The 23,000-nt window shown below is 34.3% G+C and overlaps 2 protein-coding genes across 4 annotated transcripts; both read right to left on the reverse strand.

The window, feature by feature from the left end:
- Nucleotides 1–30: 30 nt before the first annotated feature.
- On the reverse strand, nucleotides 31–8,366 carry LOC132270133 (alkaline/neutral invertase E, chloroplastic). The gene is made up of 7 exons (XM_059771335.1): nucleotides 8,184–8,366; nucleotides 6,901–7,631; nucleotides 4,442–4,607; nucleotides 4,144–4,355; nucleotides 2,533–3,026; nucleotides 2,388–2,436; nucleotides 31–702 (listed from the first exon to the last, which is right to left on the reverse strand). The coding sequence occupies exons 2-7, from the start codon at nucleotides 7,552–7,554 to the stop codon at nucleotides 376–378; spliced, it is 1,902 nt and encodes a 633-aa protein (XP_059627318.1). The 5' UTR covers nucleotides 7,555–7,631; nucleotides 8,184–8,366; the 3' UTR covers nucleotides 31–375.
- A 746-nt stretch (nucleotides 8,367–9,112) lies between these two features.
- Nucleotides 9,113–19,615, reverse strand: LOC132270134 (histone deacetylase 9). Of its 3 annotated transcripts, XM_059771337.1 has the most exons (14): nucleotides 19,460–19,615; nucleotides 18,119–18,231; nucleotides 17,877–17,994; nucleotides 17,132–17,206; nucleotides 16,836–17,055; nucleotides 16,014–16,077; nucleotides 13,592–13,684; nucleotides 13,383–13,491; nucleotides 13,189–13,238; nucleotides 13,018–13,108; nucleotides 10,669–10,739; nucleotides 10,302–10,400; nucleotides 9,637–9,703; nucleotides 9,113–9,494 (listed from the first exon to the last, which is right to left on the reverse strand). In XM_059771337.1, exons 1-14 carry the CDS (start codon nucleotides 19,494–19,496, stop codon nucleotides 9,409–9,411), a joined length of 1,293 nt encoding a protein of 430 aa, XP_059627320.1. In that variant the 5' UTR covers nucleotides 19,497–19,615; the 3' UTR covers nucleotides 9,113–9,408. The 3 variants fall into 3 exon arrangements, with proteins under 3 accessions (XP_059627320.1, XP_059627321.1, XP_059627322.1); XM_059771338.1 differs by lacking the exon at nucleotides 19,460–19,615 and having other exon boundaries at nucleotides 18,115–18,232; XM_059771339.1 differs by lacking the exons at nucleotides 17,877–17,994; nucleotides 18,119–18,231; nucleotides 19,460–19,615 and having other exon boundaries at nucleotides 16,836–17,073.
- Nucleotides 19,616–23,000: the final 3,385 nt, after the last annotated feature.

Raw genomic sequence — 23,000 nt, forward strand, 5'->3', positions numbered from 1 at the left:
ATGCAAGATTGAATTAAAAAAGACAAAACAAACCAATAACATTATTATTTATTACAATGATCCATTAAATTAATCTGCAATGTACATAATACCATTACAATTATAAAAATAAAAATAAAAATCTCCACAAACAGAAACAAAAGGGCATTAACTAATATTGCTGAGGTTTTTTTTTATATAATAATGCATCATCTTTACAGCAACTGAAATCTATTTGACACGTGATTGCACCCGTGTATAATTCTACAATTTCTTTTTCTTTTTTGTCCAATTTTTTTTTTTTTTTTCGGGTAGGAAACTCTCGCATAAAACTCTTTCCAATAACATCTAGCTGACTGCAATTTAAAATGGGGAATCACGATCTGTTATACAAAGTCATATTATGTAGCTCTGTTTCGATTCTTTCCGGGTGCGTTTCCTTCTTGGGTTGGCAGTCAACATGCAAGAAAAAGCATTTACCAGGTCTGAATCCTCTACATTTACCAGGATCTTCGCCGCTTCTGGATTGGCAAGGAGAAGCTTTGCCACTAGATATCCTGCAATTGACCATGTTTGAAAGAGATGTGCCTGTTTTCCAATAAATCTTGCTCGCTTGGTGTCGTAATACTCGGGCCATTTGTCTCTAGCTATGTATCTCTCAGCAACCTTGACAGCATTTTCAGCAATCTCCGGTCGATTCATCTTTATGCTGGCTACAGCTAGCTGAAACAAGCATGTAATTATATTATTAACATCAACTCCCCCAGATAGCGTGAAATGCTAACCAACAACAGGTATACCATGCTAAACAACAATACATTCATATTTCGTGTGTATACAACTACTACCAAAATACATCATATATTAAAAAAATTGCAACATCCAACCATATGGAAAATGCTCTACCACAATCATGTGGGTGATTTATTTGTCTGCCTAGATGCTGGATTGAGTAGAGATCTCAGACTACTTAATTTGCGTTAGCTCGTGGGCCCTGGTCTTGATTCATTACAACCCCTTGAGTTCTCCTGTGACTTTAAATAAAATTCTGACAGGTTGAAAATAATTGAACGTAAGGAGGGTAGAAAGAAATAACTACTATTTAACATCAATTCCGTTCCTCGCTGCATCACTATCAACTATTTACCAGACTATGGCGTCATGGATCATGGCTGCCAGATGTCAACTAGGCAACCCCTTTAAATACCTTTTATTTGCATTACATGCTATTACACTAAGGGTTTCAAAATACTTGAAACGTACATTTGCTTCACGAAGTCTAGTCAAACACTGAAAAGCATAAAAGGAGCGCAACCTGACATGTTTTCTCACAGAACCTCTCCCTGAGCCTATCATCTCTTTTCCTATTAGTCTCATTGTTGACTACCTACTCTGAAGTAACAAAACCAATAAAGTCCAAACTGAGTGGAAAAGGAAGCCACATTGGCTCCCAAACATGTTCCTGAAAAAATGCACTGGGTTTCAGTTTGCTGTCTATCTGTAGGTCCTCAATCACTATGGTGGTAACTGTAGCATACTGATGCGGCATGGTCTCAATAAGATCATTATCGGCAAGATAATCATAAACATCCAGGAATCAATTTGACCAGATAATTTAAGAAACTGCAATTTTTTACAACTTGCGAACCTGTAATTTTTAGAACTTGCGAAACAAAATTGTATCACACTAAAAACAATGACAAGATAATTTAAGAACATGTAATTTTTTAGAACTTGCGAACCTGTAATTTTTAGAACTTGCGAAACAAAAATGTATCACACTAAAAACAATGAGAACTAAAAGGCACAAAACTAATTTGTAAGTTTGACCGCATACAGTTTATGCTTTAATATGCTTTGTTTGAGAATGATTATAGTGCATTTATTTCCCACCCACCCCCCAAAACCCCACCTGTAATATGCTTTATGTATACTTTCAATTTTTACTCTGTCAGAACAAAAGTTGGTGATGGTACAATAGGCAAATAGGAGAAGCAGTGAAAGCATTTAAGAACAATTAAGGCAAACTACTAAACCAAATTTGTACATTTGACAGCACACTTCCGCATTTCCACTGCATGAGCACCATTTGCACATCACCTGAGCTACACCTCACCCGCGGAGGGAAAATTTGGAAATCACCCAAGGTCCCAAGCTACATCTCACAAGGAGGGCCAATTGCTTATAATTTTTCTATTTGATTTTTCCATTTTTGCGATAAACCAGAAAATTATATAGATAGAATGAGGAGGAAGCACAATGCAAGAAGAATGAAGAATCCATTCTAAAACAGAACAAATATTAAGGATATACAATAGAAGGCCCAACTCCATACAAACAGAATGAGAACTAACCCAACCCAACCCCTGGGAAATTAAACCTTGAATCTCAAAAAATATGAAACTAACCTGCCAGAGCAAAGTTGGCCAGGAACCCCCATTGTGGTAAGACCAAGGCCTGCATCAGAAAGCAAGGGAGAAACGTGATGTATAAAAAAAGATGCCAAAATTAAGAAACGAAAGAACATCATATCCATTAGGATAAAGATATTACGTGTTCTTGGGATCACTGCCTGTAATAATTCGCCATTCTTGACCTTCAAGAGCAGGATAACATATCTTCAATGGCATATCAGCCACTAAATCTGCCCATTTTGCTTCAAATAGATCCAATATTGCATGCGACTGATCCACTGTTGCAAGACTGCTTACAATGGACCATAAGTTTCCGAGAGAAAAGAAACGAAAATCCATGTGAGCAGGCTGCAGGTTTCCAATCAAATAGCCTCCCTTATTGGGCATCCATTCCACCAGCCAAGGAGGAATCTGATCTGGGTAAATATTGAACTTGTTGACTGCATCATATGAGTATTCCTCTGTCTTATAACGGTATATTTCGTTGAGCTTTCTCATGTCAGTCCAGTAATACTCCCTGATATGGAATGACAGTGAAACCAGACGACTGTTGAGTGCTCTGATTAGCTCAGTCGACCCATCCTCAGGAGCAAGCATCTCACGTGCACAAAGTAGTGCTGAATAGAACAACGCCTGCAGGAACAAGCAATATTGCATTTATATATGATAAAAGATGCCAAGGAACATGAGTAACAAGCTTCAACATTTTCCAGAACAACATTGAAGCATGGATTTAACCTAAATATCACATCCCTTTTCTATTTAATACTTTCTTGTAATTCTACATTCCTATTATAATTTAGATGAATTTTTCACGGCCTTCTAGCAAATGCTAAAACAAGTTCCACCAATATGCTTCAGATTGAACATCTGGAGTGCATGACAGCTAGACAACTTTAATGGTGATTGTGTTTCTTGTTTCCATTTCTCCATTTTGTTGGAAAATGTAGTGTTATTTCAAAATTACCATGGACATTCTCAGAAAAGTTGCCTTGTTGCCTCTCTAAAGCTCCTTGCAAAGCGGCTTTCATAGGGTGATCAGCGTCAAATCGGAAGATCACTATTGACAATTAGAGATGTAATGGTGAAATTATTCCCAATTGGTTGTTGCATGTACAAGGAGAATGGGTAATCAGTGAAAAACCTGCATGTTCATTGCAAGGTGACTAGGAAGTGCAGTCCTTTGTCTTGCTACTGTTTGAGTTGCTAGGATGTTTTCAAGGATAGAGAGGAAGAACATGAATAAAAGGAGGAAGACGTGAGATGAGTTCCTCTCTGTCTCATGAGTGCATTTGGGACAAACAAAATTGTTGACAATTTGATGAGGTGTAAGCGTGCAGCCTATTCATAAGCTGAAGTGTAGATTTTTTAGTTTGTTAAGTAGTTGGGTTATAGAGGAGGAAAATCCTACTAGAGAGAAAATTTTGGATTATATAGAGAATTTAAATTTTCTTTTACTGTACATACAGGTACATTGGTTGCACCACTTTGCCACAATATTAAGTATATATCCTAGATAAAGCTTAGGATGACACCACCTTCATGCAGTTTAATCAGTCGAAAGAGGTTTTATTTACATATATAGTCCTGAATGATCGCAGTCTCCTGACAGAAAAAAAAAATGGAATTTCATGCAAAGTGACTAGAATAAGCCATACAAGTCAATGATGTGGTACATATGTACAAGTTGCAAGAAATTCCATGTTGCAATGCAGATGAAATATCCTAGAGACAAAAGATTAAAATCTACCTGAATTTCCAGGGGGTGGCCATGAATTCCCATGCGGCGATCTATCATGCAAGAACCATCAGTCACCAACAAGGTCGGAAACATATCAAAACCATCAGCAAGACATAGCTTTAAGATCATCTTAATTCCAGTTTGCACATCAACTCTCTCCTGGACAGAAAGATCTCCGGAACATTTCCCATATGCCCGCAACAATATAATCCACCACAATCCTGAAACTCAACTGATGTCATGATTATTCATAAAACCAAATTTACTTTTACAGAAGAGAACTTCTAGAGCGGAATGATTAACTTGCCAGAATCAACTGGTGCAACACGACCAATAGCTGCTTCACCAAAGTCGGGATCTAAAACATCTTCAGTTGCGGAATCATCACCATCAAGTGGAACAGTGCGCACCTTGAAACTGGCAGGCATCAGTCCTTGACCAGGACTATGGCAATCCATGGTCTTCTCCCAGCTCTGTGAACATACAAAGAGAGAATTGCTAAATGAAAGTAAACTAATAAAGTTAAGAAGAAGTAGATTCAGAAAGGCAATGATGCTAAAAAGCAAGATTATTGCTTCCAAGGAGCCTTGCATGAGCAAAATTTTCATTATTCCGTAACATGTTCAAAAGGGATTGAAGACTATAAAAAGGCCTCAACAAAACCATGCAGTAAAAAATTGCATGTGAAATATCATTCTGAACACTGATCTAATCATGAAAGAAAATCACAAAAATATTGAAGACGGAAATCTCTATTATGCCATTGATCTATCTTCAAGTGGTGGTATTACTTATAATAGACTATTTGGCTTTTTCTTGCATTAAGTGTATAAATTTTATAATTCCCTAAAAAAAGTCTTTATCTGAAAGTTAAGAGTGAAATTTGTTGAGGTTATTGTAATATATACTGAAGTAAACCTCCAAGAGAGGATATCTAGTGATCCTCAAAGAGCGGGTTACTGCATAAGGACCAAAGAACCATTAAGCTATTGGTCTGTGGTAAGGGAGAAGCACCAAGAGACCTTCTCTGAGAGAGGTCAGGATTCTAAACTCAGCATTTGACTAAAGAGTTTCGGATACAAGCTTTATAATTTATGTAAATTTTTGGATAACTTCTGAGCCTTAAATGACAGAACAAAATTAAACCCAATATATAGAATCTCTTCATACCCGCATGAGATATCAGAGAACTAGTTAATGGTAGCTCATCATGCTAGCAGCAGAGAAGTTGTGATGAATACCTTCTATGGTCTTTATCTGCTTCAAACTTCATATTTCTTTCTTCTTCTTCTTCTTTTTTTTTTCTCTTCCATCAAGGAAAGTATCAAAAAAACATATATGTATACATAATTTTTCTATATAATTGTATTCTTGTCATCGTCGTCGTCATCATCATCATCCTTGCGAATGGATTCTCTCTCTCCAATCTTTCTATTATATGTCCTTTCACCTACTATATTTAACTTTTTAAAGCCATGTATAATAGCCTTGTTCTATGTTAAATTTGGTCGCCCTCTCCGTCTCTTACCTTCTATTACAACTAGCCTTCCTCGTTTAACCGGTGCATCTCTAGGTCTCCGATGTATGTGTCCAAACCATCTAAGTCTAGTCTCTAATTTTATCACCAATGGATGCTACACCTAATTTTTCTCTCTCTCTGTCTCTCATTAGTGACCCTATCTTTGATTCTTTTCTACTTGCTCCACTCTATACCTTAACATTCTCATTTTTACTACATGAATGCGTTGAACCCGTTTCTTTTTTAGGGCTCAAAATTCCGCTCCATATAACATAGATGGTCTAATAACGATCCTACACAATTTTCCTTTTAGTCTATGTGTTATTCTTTTATCTGAAAAAATTCCACTAGCTTGTCTCTATTTTGTCCATCCCACTCCAATTCTACCAGTTTTATCACTAGCTATCTCTCCATCCTTTTGTGTTATCGATCCTAGGTAGCGAAAGTGGTTGTCATGTCATACATGTGCCATGGCATCATACATGTACTAGACTGAGAACCATCCTAGGTTCTCAATCCTAGGATGCTTTTACCAATGTTCTAAGAATGTTAGACATGACTCCTATAAGCGTCAGCACATAGTGTTTGAGAACCGTCCTGCTGTCCAGGATCGTGAAATTATTTCTAGCTACAAACATATCTGAGGACTCTTTGACACATATCTACAAGTGTCTGAGAAGTGCCACTCTTAGACACGTATTCAACACAATTCCTTTATAGAAGTGTCCTTGTAATTTAGGATTGAGAACATTCATTAATTTCACCCATTTAGAGCTTCAACTTATATTCATCAACACTATTAAATGAAGAATCTGGCAAATCTTGGAATAAAGCCTTCTTTTAAGCGAGTGAGAGTAGTATATCTAAATAAATTCTATAAAGAAGATAACTCTATATGGAGGAAAACTAAAAAGGTTGCGCAGAACTATAACATGCTCCATTTTTCTATACATCATATAATCATTTCGAGATTGGGCAGGGTGGTGGCAAGAACAGAACGCTGAATGGCAGGGTGGTGCAAGAACAGTTGATTTTCAAGCACAAAAATAAGGCGAGATAAAATGGCTTCATGGAAGCAAATTATATCTAATCCGGAATCGATTCATAGCCTCTCTCATTATAAGCAGGTTAGATTTGCCAATTATCATAAAAGAATAATTATTATAAAACTTGATGAACATATGCTCAATGATGGAAATTAGTAAAAGTAATTGCTACATGAAAAAGTAGAGAAGAGATTACATTACCTGCAACTGAAGGGTATAAAGGATGAAATTTCTTACAATATCATACTCTCCCTTCAAAAGGAAAGCTATCCCAGAAGGTATAAAGTCACGGATGAAAACTTGATCATAGTTCAGAATACTGGAATCAGAAGGATCATTAGCAGCAATAGTTCCAATAGGATTGCCACAGTAATAAACAATGGATTCCCGTAACAGATTCCATGCTTCATCCTCGATGGAATCAACATTGACTCTTTGTAGTTTAATGGATGCAAGGTTTTCATTTTCTTTTTTCAACCGTCGAACACCCTCAAGCTTTTGAACGTTTCGAACATCAGCTGCGCCATTAACCAAACTTCCATTTCCATCCTCCGCAATTACCTCACTGACACTACCAGCCTGTTGGCACCTGCATCTCACAGACTCCAGTCGGCCATTTACAGTATTTTCATGTGAAACACTATCTATAGAATGAAGAGCCGAGATCCTCTTCATTTTTATTGACATTTTCGAACAATTTAACCGTTTCATCAACATGGAACCTCTTTCCGTTCTACTACTTTTCCGGCATTTAAAAGAAACCAATGAGTTTGATGTCTCAAGACATGGATGGGAATGAAATTGATAAGGCACAGTCCCTGATAGAACCTGAAGAACTGCTTCCGAAGTAGCCATCGACACAACTAATCGGATCAAGACTATGCTTTCAACACAATGTATTCGAGGATGACCACTTGATTTGCTTGTTGTGCCTACACAAAAGCACAACAAATTGAAGTACACGAAGTTTTGAACTTGTATACAAAATAAAAGCCCCATAAATCAAAATAGTGAAGTTCCCACTGAATATATGCGTGCATAGGTGGAAATTGGAAACCAATAATTCAAAATATACTGTTTCACAATGATTGATAAAACCTTATATCACATAAGATTAAATTAACATTGAAATGATACAAAACTGAACCAAAAAATAAAACGTAAATACAACACAAAACCACATGAGTCAAAGTAATAAAGCTTTATATGGACACAAATGAACTGAACAATATAAAGTCATAATACTTGAAGCAAATATAAACAAATTATCCAGAATTCCAAAAAAAATTCTCAAGAAAATGGTAACTCAACAATCCAACTCTATGTTTCCCCTAATTAAACAAGATTTAAATATAAAATTGATTGTATTATCCTGTGTTTTCCATGGAAACCAGGTTTCTGAGCAGAATCAGAATCAGAATCAGAATCAGAATCAAAATTTTCCGCTTGGATATCGAGAAAATTAAAGATGATTATTCATTCACCTGATTCGTCTGTTTTTGCGTATTTGCTCGGGAAAATATAAGGCGTTCGGAACTGATGTTCAGTCAAAGTTTTGGTCGTGCCTTTGTAGGTTACTTACATGAGCTCACCGGTTCTCTGTGAAACGAAGACACCTTTAATACCTTACTCGGATATTTGTAAAAAAGAAAAGAAAATGATTATTCAACCCAAATATTTTAGGAACCAACCGAGGGTTCTAATCCTCGCATATGTTCAAGCTGGTCCCACTTAAATATATCTTGAACATTCACTCGTTTTGATATACGTTTAAATTTATTTCGTCATATTTTAATTTTAAAATATAATAATTTATATGTGTTTTTTTATTATTTTTTTTTTTTGTAAATATATTATGTTACTTTTCATGAATAAATTGTATTCTCTTCTTACAAACAAAAGAACCAAGCTTAAATAAATTGAAGTTCAAATGGACTTGATTCATTTGCAATCATCAATAAACTGTATTCGCCCTAATTGGTGTTTATAGCTCCCAAATATTTACCATTCTGTATTGAATATTGTTTTAGCTACCTTTCTCTGCTTTTCATTTCCATCATGTTTATTGAAGGCATGAGAAGGAATACCTGGTTTTAAGGATTTCATTCAAGAGACTGACACAAAAGGATTAAGAGTTTGGTGCCTGAAAGGATTCAAATACAGTAATCAAAGAAAAATAAAAACTAGGATGTCTGAAATTTCACACCTGGAGTTTCAAATAGATGACCTCTAAGTCGCCAATACACAAATGTTATATTCGTTTGTATGGAGTCTTGAAATTGGAATTGAAGAAAATTGTTTAAATTCCATTTTCTAGGCATCAATTCCATGCAATCGAACACATCATTGAATGTAACTTTTTTCACTCCTTTATTAAGCTTTGCCATTTTCCGAAAAGAACAAGTCCACAGCATTAAAAATAGAGAGTCAAATACTTGAGCAGCTATACTTAGTTCAAGATACACTTGATATATTAACAAACCCCAAGTAAGGGAGGGGTGGGAACCAAAAAAAAAAAAGAAAGAAGAAAAACAAAAAATTCTTCTAACAATATGATGTGTTAGTCACAGTAGGAAACTATTACATCTGCCCCCCATGTAACCTAAAAACAAATCTTCCCGAAAAATAGTTTTACAAATCATCCACATCATTATCATTATGATCGCCCTCTTCACAATATTCATCTTCAAATTCTTCCCAAGGTTAATTTTATACGTCATCCATGTTATGATCGTTGTCGTTGTCTCCTTCGTAATACTCATCATCGCGCTGGATTTGCTTGTCTTGTGTATGTTCTGGAAAAACAGTTTGGTAGAATTGAAAATAAGCAGAATATATTGCAAGCAACTCCCCCCAAAAAAAGGAAGAAGAAGTGGTAAGAACAGTGGGAAAGTGTGCGCTGTGTTTGCAGGTTTGTAAATTCAGGAATTTTCTTACGATCTACGCGCTCATCAGGATTCTGCTCGTCTTCGTCAAAATCAGGAATGTAAAAATCTGGTGGAACCTACAACAAAAACTTAGTTCTCAGTCCACACCATATCGTCAACATATTCCCTAGCCTATGATCAAATTACGTCGTCAACTTCCAGTCTTGAACCAAATATTTTTAATTATACAATGAGACATTTTTAGGATTTCAACATATTACATCATTTAAAATTGGCAATGGATCTTTGTTAACTATGAAAATATATTTAATCGGCCATGAATGCATCTAAGATACTGCTTAGTGAATCTAGACACAACCGAAAACCAAATGGAATTATTTTATTTCCATAGAACATCAGGATTCAGGAAACCAGTCAAGCAGATTCTATTTTGAGCAATGAAAAATGAGAGAAGTTATTATGCATGGATGGTTAGAACTTAGAACCAAAGCAGAATGCAGATTTATCAGTTGCCATGCAACGGCAATGCAAATGCAACCTCTAAACTGCATTTTCTTCAATTCTCAAGTATAAAATATAATTAAGATGACCTACCAATAGCAAGGGCTGGAAAGCAAAATTTCAGGAGTAACAATGCCTAGAAAATAACTTTTCTTGATAAAATAGCTTATCAAAATGTTTTTACGGTAGGGCGACTCTTTCCATGCTACTCACCTCTTGCATCTGTACACTCGGAGCATGTTGGATGCAACGAAGGTTTTCCATCACTTGCATTTTGATTGTACCAATGTAAGATTTGCTATTTAAGTTCTCCTGTTTGATCAGCAAAACCGAAATGACAATTCATAAGGGTATTAGGGTTTAAGATCTTTGTAGCTCAATTTAAACCTAACAAAACAATCAGTGAAATTAAATAGAACCACCCAAGTTAACATGCTCTGATTGAATTTCTCTTATGTAATCTAAACCCAACTGTATTATATAAGTATATAGCATCAAGCCATAAAATTGGCACGTGATATTTGGATCACTGAATGAATAAACAAAGCATAAGTACATGATGAAGAAGGAGATAACATACTATGTTCCCATTTGGAATCTTCAATGAATAATCTGGGGCAAAGTATTTAATATACTCATTTTCTGGAATCTCTGTACATAAACAAGAGAAAGATTTCAAATTATATGTCAATTATATGCAGAACTAATGAAGCATTGCACTCCAAAAATAACAAAAAGCAGGAGGTCCAGAATGTGCATCAAAATCCAGCATTTCCTAAAGCAGAACTAAGATATTCTTGTATTTTAAGCAGCCATACTCATGGAAAATCATCAACTGAAGAAATTCCAAGAAGTTCAAAAAACATAAATACCCTTGTTGGCAATAGAAAAGAGGAGCACGATGCAAAACCTGAACAGGAAGAGATATGGTTGCGCATAGACATACGCAACTTGCTGATTGTTGGTTTGATCAGTATAAACAATTGAGAAAACACATGGACAAGTAAAGGTAATCTCTCTTATGAATAAGTAACTAAATCAATAGGTAATATCAATGACGAAATAAATGATACACATAATACTACCCAAAGCAAGCAGACAAATTATGAGCCCCCAGTCGATGCTCAGGGGTTGGTTTTGACAGCAGTGGTGAGTTTTTTCGAAGGCATCAGAGATGCATTGATGGCCGAACCTTCAGTCGCTAGGACGCAATGCAATGGACGGTGGAATGGGGCTCTGTTAGTGTGGTGATGGAAGGAGAGGGGTGGGGGGGCATTGAGCGCGACTGGCGGTTCCACCACTCTGGTGTCAATTGGTGTGATCAGGGATGATGTGTATTCTGTGGTGCAGCAGTATCAATCTTTGTGGTTGGTGTGGTCTCCTCGTGAAGGGAATAGAGCATCACATATTCTATGTCAGTGGGCTTTGAGGAGGAAAGCTACTCTTGTGTTAGATAATGGTTATCCTCCTGTGTTGGAAGAGGTGATTTATTCTGAGTGTTTTTCTTGACTTTATTAATGATAATTACTTGCTTTTGGTAATAAATTGTGAACCCCCAGTCAAGCTATCTCAATTCTCAACTAGCTAACATGTATGCTGATAAAATAAGAGTTGGTAAATGTTCTCCAACATTTTCAGAAAGATTTCAGATCTAAACAGAGTTGTTTTTCTTACAACGGCCAGCAAGAAGGAATTCAAGCTTGGCTAGCCCATTTTTCAGTTTTTTTCCAGAAAGCACTTAATAGTATGGTCTTGAACAACCCCCAACAGCTATCAAATGACTCAAAAGTTTCACAACATTGTTCCTAATCAAGTGAAAAAAATAATAATAATAAAAATAAATAAAAATCAATTCTAGTCTCTTTATTCTGAAAACGAAATTAATACATCAAATTAACTCCAAACTGTAGAGTATGTAGAAACCCAAAAAAATGACAGAAATAACTATAAAAAAAAAATAAAAAAAAAAAACAGAGAGAGAGAACACAAGTGCCCAGGACGCTGAGCAAGAAAAGGAGAGCATGTCAAATTTGAAATTACCAAACGTCCAGAGTGCCTATGCAATATGTAAATACATACATGTTCATGTACATAGTACATGCATATATTATTTATAATATATAAAATACATAATACGTAGATAATATGTGCCTATGCATAATATAATGTTAGATAATATGTAGCATGATGCAACTGTCATAAGTAATAAAAGTAGAACCAAATTTTGGCAGCCAAACTAATGTGATTACCTGACCAAAATAAGAAAAAAAAATGTGGTTAGTGGTTGCTGACTTTTCTAACATTTAGATGGTCTTGGCTTCAAGTCCTCTACCATAATGAGAAAGAAAGAATCAGGTGCATGCTGATCCATCTTAAAACATAGTCAAAGTCAGATAAAAACCCAAAATGCACAACCTCCTATTGGACCAATGCTGATCTGCACTCTCAAAATTACTGATTTATGGATAGGCCACAATTGATCTGTGGATTGGCCATGAATCCAAACTCAATCCGCAAATCAACAGATAGAGAAGAAGAGCATGGGTTACTTTAGGTGGATTAAGTGATTCTCGAACGACCCTCCACCACACTAGCAATCACCATTTCCTCCATCAACCTCTTCTTACCTTGAAAACACCTTCAGGTGCAGAAATTATCACAAATATTACATATAGCACCAAAATACACACACACACACACACTAGCAGAGGGGATTCTATCATTTGTGATATATCGTTTTTATTGAATAATAATCCCAAAACAAAGAATGAATCCATCGCAACATCCCACGAGCATCCAAAAGCTACATCATCACGAGCCCAAATTACATATCAAAGAATAATATATCATGCCAAATTTATAAGTACTTTCATCAGAGTTTAATTTCATACAAAACAAGTATTAAAATAGGAAAAAAATATCAGCATACCATTGGGAAGCTCTGTATCCAAAAGAGCTCCTGTTTCAAGAGTCCAACATCGAGCAACATTCTCTTTGGTGTAACCCCCGCCTCCAGTTACCTGCAGGAATAAATCCATCTTTGTATGCCAAATTCATAGACACTAATATCAAAGGCAGAAGTTTTTAATCCTAAACCTACCAGTAATGGCAAGTTAAATTTCTTCACAAACCTAACACATTCAGCATGCCCTGTAAGACGATTCGCAATGAAACCACCAATTAGCTCAATAGATGTTAGAAATGATCATGAAGACAAGCAACACACAGTACAATATTTGACAATAATCTAAAGGAGGGAAAAAAAAAAAAAACTGTTTACAAGTAAATTAGCACCATCAATGGAGAGGTTGAAGCAGCCTAAGCGGTCACCAGCAAGCGAATCTGCCCCACATTGGAGAACTATCACGCCAGGTATATATGTTTCAACAACTTTGGCAATAATCTACAAAAATGGACGCATCGCACCAAAAGTCACACTTGACACTGTCAAATCATAACAAAGACGTATTAATGCTAAATTTATAATTTTAATCAAAGCTTACTGTTTTGAAGAGTCGAGTAAAGCTGCCGTCATCTATTCCATCCTTGAGTGGGACGTTTATAGCATAAAATTTTCCTTCTCGTTCTCCTATTTCCTTCAGAACAAATTAGATCTATCACTCTCAAAATCAAACAAATATAGAACTAGTAAATTGTGAAACATAATCTAAACATGAGTTAGATTGATCTCCATAAAGTGAATATTATGATGCACCCAAATCCTTACCTTTGCAATACAATTTCAAAAATAGTAAACAGGAACAACAAGATTTGGATTAACAGGTGAGTTGTTTATAAAATTCAAATGTCTCATTTTGATTGGAAGGAAAATTGGAAGGAAACCATGCATTGTTTCCGTTCATGCATATTACTATTTAGCCACCCTACATTCCTGTTTGAAAAGAGCAATTATTCCCAGTTAGATATGCAAGAAAGTTGATAGATTTAAATAACTTTATGAAACTGCAGCTGCCAAAAACTCACTGTGACAAAATAAACACTATGCCGTGATAAAGGGTAGGCACAGAGAAATTTAACAGTCACTAGGAAATTGGCTCCAGGGAATTTGTCACGAAGATAAGACTTTTTGAGAAGAAAAGGCAGGATGGCAAAGAAGTCATATAACTATGGGGGAAAAAAATGATTTTAAAAAATATATATATATGAAAATCTTGTATAAAAGTAAGTCCACCACAATATACAAATTAAAAACAGTCGCGTCTTGATAGATAGATCCCTCAAGAAAAATTAAAGATAAATGATTGCTTTGAATTAAAAATCAACAGACAGGTCCATTTATGATCTTTAGGATGAATTTGTGGGATAGGGAAATTAATAATCCTTGATTCTGCTGCTGAATACATAAGACAATATTAATTTCTATAAGAGGTGAGTACGACGGTGATGAAGAAATTGATCCAAATAGAACTTGCAGCAGAAAAAAATAGTATAGAATTGTACAAAAAAAAAGATCACCAGCAAAGAAATATTAATACAACACAGTTCCAGCTAGTCAAGGCTTTCACCTGAATATAAATTTAAATACGATATTAGATAGCATCTTTAATTTAACCTCTACACAGAAACAATTTCCAGAAATGAAGAATTAGGCGGAAGCAAGCTATTCTGACATGAAGACCTTTAGCATTTACACTTCATGCTTGTACACAGTGATACTTATTTCCTTTAATACTTTCTCATACATAAGAAATTGTGAATTCCACTGAATTAGAGAAAACTTAAAATTACTATTGCAAACTTGGACTGCTTGAACAAATGTTCACTGAAACACCCAAAATAAATTGTTTTCATGAACCAAAACTAAATATGGAGCTAACCATATCAAACAATTCAGAGAAGTGAACTGCAGTATTGTCTACAGAAAAACCATAACAGATAAAACCATAATTTAGAACACCAAAGTTCAAATAAAAACTAACTAAACAAGGTGACCTTAGTGGAATTAAACTTTGACTTATAATCGTACTCCATTTTCAGTTCATTCAAATTCAGTTTGGAATTTTAATAAATATCAGTAGCAGGCTTCACATTTTTTTCAGAACCAATTGAACAAAATTTTCAGAACCAATTCAACAAATAGGCAACTAAGATGACCAAACAGCAGGTAATTTAAGTGGAAGTTCTGGACGTCTGAAGCATGATAATAAAGCTTTCAAACCCTAGAACTATAAACAATTGAGCAAAGGTAGATGTGGTTGCTAAAACAAACTAGCAACCCTAAGCTGACACCCAGACGACTATTTCCAAAAATAAAATATAAATAAATAACATAAGATACTGCAAAAAAGTAAGAAAATATCTCTTTTTCCAATTAAAACAGAATCCTTGACACTTCCATTCAGTTTCCTAGACTAAAATCACAAAGTAGGTCCTGATTTTGATCCCCGTAGCTCGTCAAAACAAGCCTTCACCACTGGAACTTGGACAAATTTGCCCAACCAGATTTCATATTTTCAGCCTAAATTCATGTATTCATCGGGACCGGTAATTGTAGCATTGAATTTACTACAGGCTATAACATGTACACACTTGCATTATATCTGTCCTTAAAATTTATTTGACGTTGCAGCACCAGGTAAAGGAATAATGTGTTAAGTTACTATATACCAAAAGTTCAAAACCACCAAGTGTCAACATTATCGCTGACAAATTGAAAAACCAATATTTATAATTTTTCATTAAAAAAAAAATATTTGCACATTTTGAGTAACCACAAATAATCTTAGGAAAAGAAACAAGTCACAGTTTAAAAGGTAAACAACTGAGGCTAAAATAGATGCTGTTTGGAGCTTTAAAAGTAGATGCATCAAATGAAAGTGAATGAAACAAAACTGTCCACAAGATGACCTATAACAACAGTTACCACTAAGAGAAAATAATATAGCAACAAAGCACAAAAAGTACCTTAACATCACCGGTTCCAGGAAAGAACATATCTCCAAACTTGTGAAAACTAACAGTCATCACCCTGTCATGTTAAACATCACCAAATGACTCCAAATCAATTCAGGTTCCAAGATATATCGACTCTATTAGAAAATTAAGTTTCTTAATAAAATCTATCTTTCTGAAAGAATTTGTCTTTGTCTTAATGATCTCAAATGTACTCATGACTATTAAATTGCTGACCGATTCCCTGCATCTGCGACATTTAAAAGGTAATCAAATAACTACAACAATAAATTCTTAAAGTGATAACCACACCATATTGCACAAACAGAGTTGCCCAACAAAGCTGTCAAACTCAGCCTCTAGACCACAAGAGTTATTTGGTAGGCATGTTGTTTGAGCAAATTTAATGCAATCAAATAATGTGGACTAGTACATAATAACTATAAAAAGAGCAAAGTTCTGGGTCATTGGTTTGGGCACAAAACATTCCACTTTTGAATCTTAGACCCAAAGCCCCATCTGGCAGCTTGCAAGCTAGAAATTTACATTTATACCAACTTAAAAAAATGCAACAGTCCAACTATTACTTGTCTAGCTTAAGCAATGTACCTTTTCAGTTTCTTATATCAACACAGTTCAAACAATGAGCAGGTATAGCTGAATCAGCAATTTTGAAGCAGCCAGATCATTTGACTTCATAACAGCAAGCAACTAAATATCATGTAAATGGCTTTTCAAATGAATTTATAATTTCTAAAAGTTAATCCTGCATCCTGGTCGGCATTGAACTTTCGATAAAGAATTTGCAATCTATAATAAAAAAGATTGCATTACCTGTCAGTGAAGTAGAAGGCTTCTTCTACACCATCACCGTGATGCACATCTATATCAATATATAAAACACGGGGATGATATTTAAGAAGCTCCAAAATTCCCAAAACCAAATCATTGATGTAACAAAATCCAGAAGCCTCGCATTTCTTTGCATGGTGCAATCCACCAGCCCAGTTAATAGCGATGTCACAAAGTTGATTGTTCAATCTGCGTGCAGCGTCTGCTAACAAACATTAGCCTTAGTTAAGGTAATATATAGACAGTTTAAATAAAAATACCATCAGGATTGAATTTACCTATTGTTCCACCTGCATAGATTTGACAGAACTCAAACAAATTCTCGAAGACAGGACAATCTTCTCCAAGATTATCTGAAGGAGGGAATAAAAGGGATAAACATTCAAATTTTCAATAGAAAAAGCATACTAGTCAACAAGATATATGAAGGCCCTTGTGATAAAAAATAAAATAAAAAAATATATATTTGACTATTTAACTTCTTTCCTAAATGATAAGAGACGAGGCAAAGGTTTGTCTCAACAAATCACACGTATGGATATTGACTTTACAACACGTGTCAGAATGTCTAGAAACACTCCAACAAGTGCCAAATACTCAATCTATCAAAATTCTCTTCGAGCACACAGGTTTTCTACACCAAACCATCCCCAAACTTAACTATTTTTCCAATCCATCAGACAAGGAACATAATTAATTCAAGAACTAAGATAGATACACAGTAATAAATATGTAGAGGATCATGTCATGAAAGGGAAATAATTACGTTCAAGCCACTCACGATAGATAATCATACTCCATTTATATTATATTCCGAAATAAGAATCATGTAAAACTTTTTTATTTTCAAAAAATATAACCAAGTGTTCAACTGAGAGAACTTAAGCCCAGATTTTTCAGAGCTCACCACAAAATAACTAAGAAGGTCAGTCATTTAAAGAAATACTAAAGTACTATGACAAATTTTCTTGATATGATTTAAGCACACAGAAAAATAATAATATTCCGCAAACTAAGTCATACATTTTGCCAATTCATTTGAGAACAAGTGTTGAGTATCTGGGGTTATCCGGTGCAAAAATTCGACATAATCGGCTGAATGAAACTGAGCAAGCTCAACAGGATATGCCTTGTGTGGCCTCTGCATTTTGTAACAAAAAGCATTAACAATAGAAAAGATTATATACTCACACAATAATAATAATGAACTGGCACTTATATATAAGAAAGGGATAAAGGGCATAGTTAATCTAAAAAATACCAACATAAATTTCCATCTTCTTGTGGAGCTCGTAGGAGAGAACAAGATGGTGAGTCATACAGAGACGATGTGGCTTCATCGGATGGTTTGGCCCGAAGTACACACTGCCCACGTCCCCTGCAGTAAACATTCTTTACAGTTAGTGACACAAAGATTGAAGTTTTGACCTATTATGATACATCCGTATATTTTTTTTTTTAAATAACCGAATAAATATATATGCACGGGCGTGGACAGAATGGGGCAGGCAATTACAATTGCACCCCATGAACTTCAGACAATTCTCGAGTATAAATGATGTATACATGGTATTATGCAGAGGCCAGTAAAATATCCACTCAGAGTCTCGGACATAAACAAAAGATCAAATTCAAACAGCCTAATCGATTTACTTGGAACATCAAAAATAAAGCTTTATCATATGGAAAATTTCCATTTCAACGTTTTCCAACTAAATTTTAAATTCTCAAGTGTTTTACATCATTGATATGTATCACACAATTTGTACAACTTTGATTTGTTTGTTAAGCTAAGTTTCTATTCAATTATAGTAAGTATCTATAATATATATATATATATATATATATAAAAGCGAAAATAACTTATCCATTGTTGGCTTCTAATAACTTTCAATAACAAATTCATGTGATTTTTATGCCATCATACGTCATCATATACGGATAAGAAGATATAGCCAAAACCGTTTATAAGCATAAGAGGAAGCTTTATCCAGCTGATCTTCTACTTGATCCATGTTGGAAAAAAAAAATGGATTGATTAATCATCAGAAAATGGATTGATTGACCATCATAAAATTTAGTAGGCCACCACTTATATTTGACCGGATAATATTATTTTTCTAATTAATAAAAATCCAGGGTTTGCCCAATGTATTCTCTAATTATCTATAAAAAAAACTGAAGCTAAACATCATCAAAATAAAATTAAAAAATAATAATACTTGGTAAAAACATATACATAGTTCATTTTCATAGGTGACCAGTGATGGCACGAAGTGCAGTGTAAACAAGAACCCTATACTGTAATCCATTTATTAATATGTTTTAAGTATAAAAAAATATCAATCAACTCAAATCTTGATAACTGGATGTCACTGAAAATGGAAATTGTTCTACCAAACCTCATGTGTTCGATTAAAAGCACAAACTGAGAACGAGTTTTGGGAGATTAATACAAGATATCTCGAACGCTTCAAACTTTAAAAAGAAAGAGAAACAGATCAACATATACTGTCTATATATATATGTACAGAGATGTATTATATATATATATATATATATATATACGAGAAAACAAAATTATGACGAAAAGAAGACAGTGATACCATCGTAGAAGTATGCGATTTTGTCCTTGGAGCGCATTTTAGCGGGCAGGCCAACGGACAGGAGCGAGAAGAAGAAATAGTCTTATGACGACTTCGCCATTTCCGGACTTTCTACTGAGCTTATAAAATGAGATGGGTAATTTTTTTGGCTGACCCTTCCCAAAAAACATAAAATAAAATAAAATAATACAGTAGCTCGTAAGCGCCAATAGACTATAAGCTATCCGGGTAGGTATTGGATTTTAATACCCATATCCAAGATGTTCCGGGCCAAGTCGATAGGATTATTGAGTTATTCGACACCTTTGGGCTAGTTTGGTTGGAGAGTATCGGAAGGAAAATAAATGGAGGGGAATGGAATATTGTGTTTGGCATTAATTTTTAAAGAAAAATAAAGGAAACAGAGGGATTTTGAAAGAAACAAATTATATAAGGAAAATTATGTATAGGTAGACTTAGTAGCCTTAAATAACAAAATAGTATACTTTTAAAGTTTATTTTTCAATTTGATTAAATTAAGCAAATTAATTACAAATACATCAACAATTATTTTTAAGGTCCAAAATACCCCTCAAACTCTAATTCTAAAATACTAAAATATCCTTATAATTATATAAGAATAATAATACTTGGTTCAATATTTTAGAGCCTAATTTGGTCCGATTCGTACACGGCATGGACACATCATCGCTCTTATCATTTTTTTTTCTTTCCAAAAGGACGTTTCTCTCTCTCTTCAATTAGATTTGGTTTGATTCCCTCTATCTTCTCTTCTTCGTTCCGTGCCCCTCTCTATCTTCATCGTCTCTCTCTCTTCCCTCTCGTTCCAATATGAACAACCACCTTGATGAATTGGCTTGTCATTGTTGTCTTCCTCATATCTCTTGTACAGTGGCTTAAGCTTCATCTTTTTATTTACAATGATTTGCTTACCAAAAGTAAATAAAGGATAAAGTGAAAATTTTGGTTCTTGGGTCAATTGATCTATATCCAGTATGTTACATATATAACCCGGGAAAAAAAATAAAATAAAATAAAATAAAATTTCAGAAATTTTTGAAATCAGAAAAGATTTAATTGAAGAGAGAGAAAGTCTCATTGAAGAGTGAAAATCTATTTCAAAATTAAGAACAAGAGTCACAACTTAAACCATAAACATCTAGGGTTGATCCCAAATTTTACTATTGAAGAGAAAATAAAAAAGAATGAAAAAATTAGACCATATCTAATTGAAGATATGGTATATGTATAAACATGTAAATAGTACATATAAAGAAGGAGAAAATGCCGTGTAAAAAAAAAATGGATTTGTAAGATATTCCCTAATCTTTTGTCATGCTTGTTGTGATGGATTTGATTTTCTTCACAAATTTTCTCACTCACGCTCCTTCCAAACTTATGATCCACCGTCAAGATTCAATAGTTCTTCATTGACATCTGGTATTTTGAAATTATATTACTCTAAGGATATTTTGGTATTTTAGAATAAGAGTTTGGAGGGTGTTTTGAACCTTAATAATTATTATTGATGTATTTGTAATTATTTTATTTAATTCAATCAAATTAAAAAATGAACTTTAAAAATAGACTATTTTGTTATTTAAGGGTACTAAGTCTACTTATACGTAGTTTCCCCTATTATATATACCATGTTGATTTGTTATCCTTAAAAAAATGAAAGTATATGGAAAGAAAGGCAAGGAAATGCCAACTTTTTTAATGAAATTTTGTTAATATCAAATTTGCCCTTATTTTATAAAAGACAGTTTATGAAAAAGGATATGATGGTAAAATCATTATAATATTTTTTTGTTTCTTTTCTTTTTCATTACGAATAGTATAATTTTATTTCTTTTTCTTTATTAATCAACTAAACATAATAAGTAGCTAATTATATCATCTCCTTTCCTTTCTTTTATTTTCTCTCTTAACTAATTTTATCTGTTTTTTTTTTTTCTCTTACAAACATAGTCAGTTTGAGAACCTTCGTCCCCTCCCTACCTTTTTATTTTTTCTTTTTACGAGGGGGCTTTTTCATACCATACCACATTTTATCACCGAGTGAATATAACCTTCAATTCAAATATATTAGGTAGGTGTGGGTTGGTGAACTGAAATGTCAATTTGAGAATAGAGGTTTCGGACGAGTTAAGTTTGTTTTTGGTCGGTAGTTAAGTCTCTATTAATTCACTCATAAGGCGTCATAGCGTTATTAAAAAATATTTTTGAGAAACAAATGAATGATGGATCTATAAAAAATAAAAAATTTGTAACTGGAACAAATATATATATATTTTTATTTTTTTAAACTAAAAAGAGAAAACAAAAGGTAAAATTTAAATTATTTGAAAGAAAACCTAATTTTTCTTTAATTTATATTAAGGGACATTTTTGTCACTGTTACATCCTTTTAATGGTGTGCAAATTTTATTTTTTTTTAAAGTTCTATTTTTATTTTTAAGAAAAATAAACCTAAACCTAAAATGAAATTTATTTTAAAAAAGTTAAGAGACATTTTCGTCTTTAGGTGCAATGTTGCAAGTTGCAACAATAAAAAATAGTGCTAATTGGTGTGCAATTAATGGCTTGCTGATTGTAGGCGTTGCAGTGCATATGGTGCTAATTTGGTGGTGGTGTTTGAGTTTTTGCTGTCTCCTCCGTTTGTATTCTATGCATTTTTTTTATAATTTTTTCCCTGGACTATTCTGCGCATTCTTTTGTTAGTTTTTTCAATTTTATTTTTCTTGAAAACCCGTTTTGGAAATGGTGATCAGAGTCCGTTGGGTTTTAATTTGGTGTGAGAGTAGCATTTTAGTAAAAATGAACATGTTTAAATTATTTGGAAGCACTTCAATTTGTCGTACAATTCCAACTTCTTTTTTTTTTTTTTTTGGGAGAGGGGTTTCTTCATACCATATTATATGTGATGATCCAGAAGACGGGTGCGAGACGCTACAAACTGCCACATTGGCAAGTTATGGGTGCACAATTTCACATCACTGGGTAAGGGAAAAGTAAAGTACTTTATATATAAGTGTGTCACTCCAATTGGTACGAGGCCTTTTGGGGTAAAGCCTAATAAGAGTAAAACAGTGCGAGCTCGGCCCAAAGTAAACAATATTATACCATGTGGTAGAATAGGTTGTAACAAATAGTATCAGATCTTGACCCAGTCGGAATTGTGCCGACGGGGACATTGGGCCTCCAAAGGGGTGGATTGTGATGATCCTATAGGCGAGATGCGAGACACTGGCAGACTACCACATTGGCGAGTTACGGGTGCACAATCTCACATCGTCTGGTTAAGGTGTGTTACTCCAATTGGTATGATCCCTTTTTGAGTAAAGTCTAGGAGTAAAATCGTGCCCGCTCAGGCCCAAAGCGGACAAATAATTCACTCATCAGTCATCATAGCGTTGTTAAAAATGATTTATGCAAAAACAAATTAATGATTGCATCTAAAAAAAAATAAAATATAGTGGAACAATTTTTAATTTTTTCTTAATTTTTTATTTTTTAAAACTTAAAAGAGAAAAGAAAA

Source organism: Cornus florida, unplaced genomic scaffold, assembly GCF_030987335.1.
Source record: "Cornus florida cultivar Cherokee Brave unplaced genomic scaffold, ASM3098733v1 CherokeeBrave_3.0.0_Hap2_Chr08, whole genome shotgun sequence".
In the NCBI taxonomy this organism is placed as follows: domain Eukaryota; kingdom Viridiplantae; phylum Streptophyta; class Magnoliopsida; order Cornales; family Cornaceae; genus Cornus; species Cornus florida.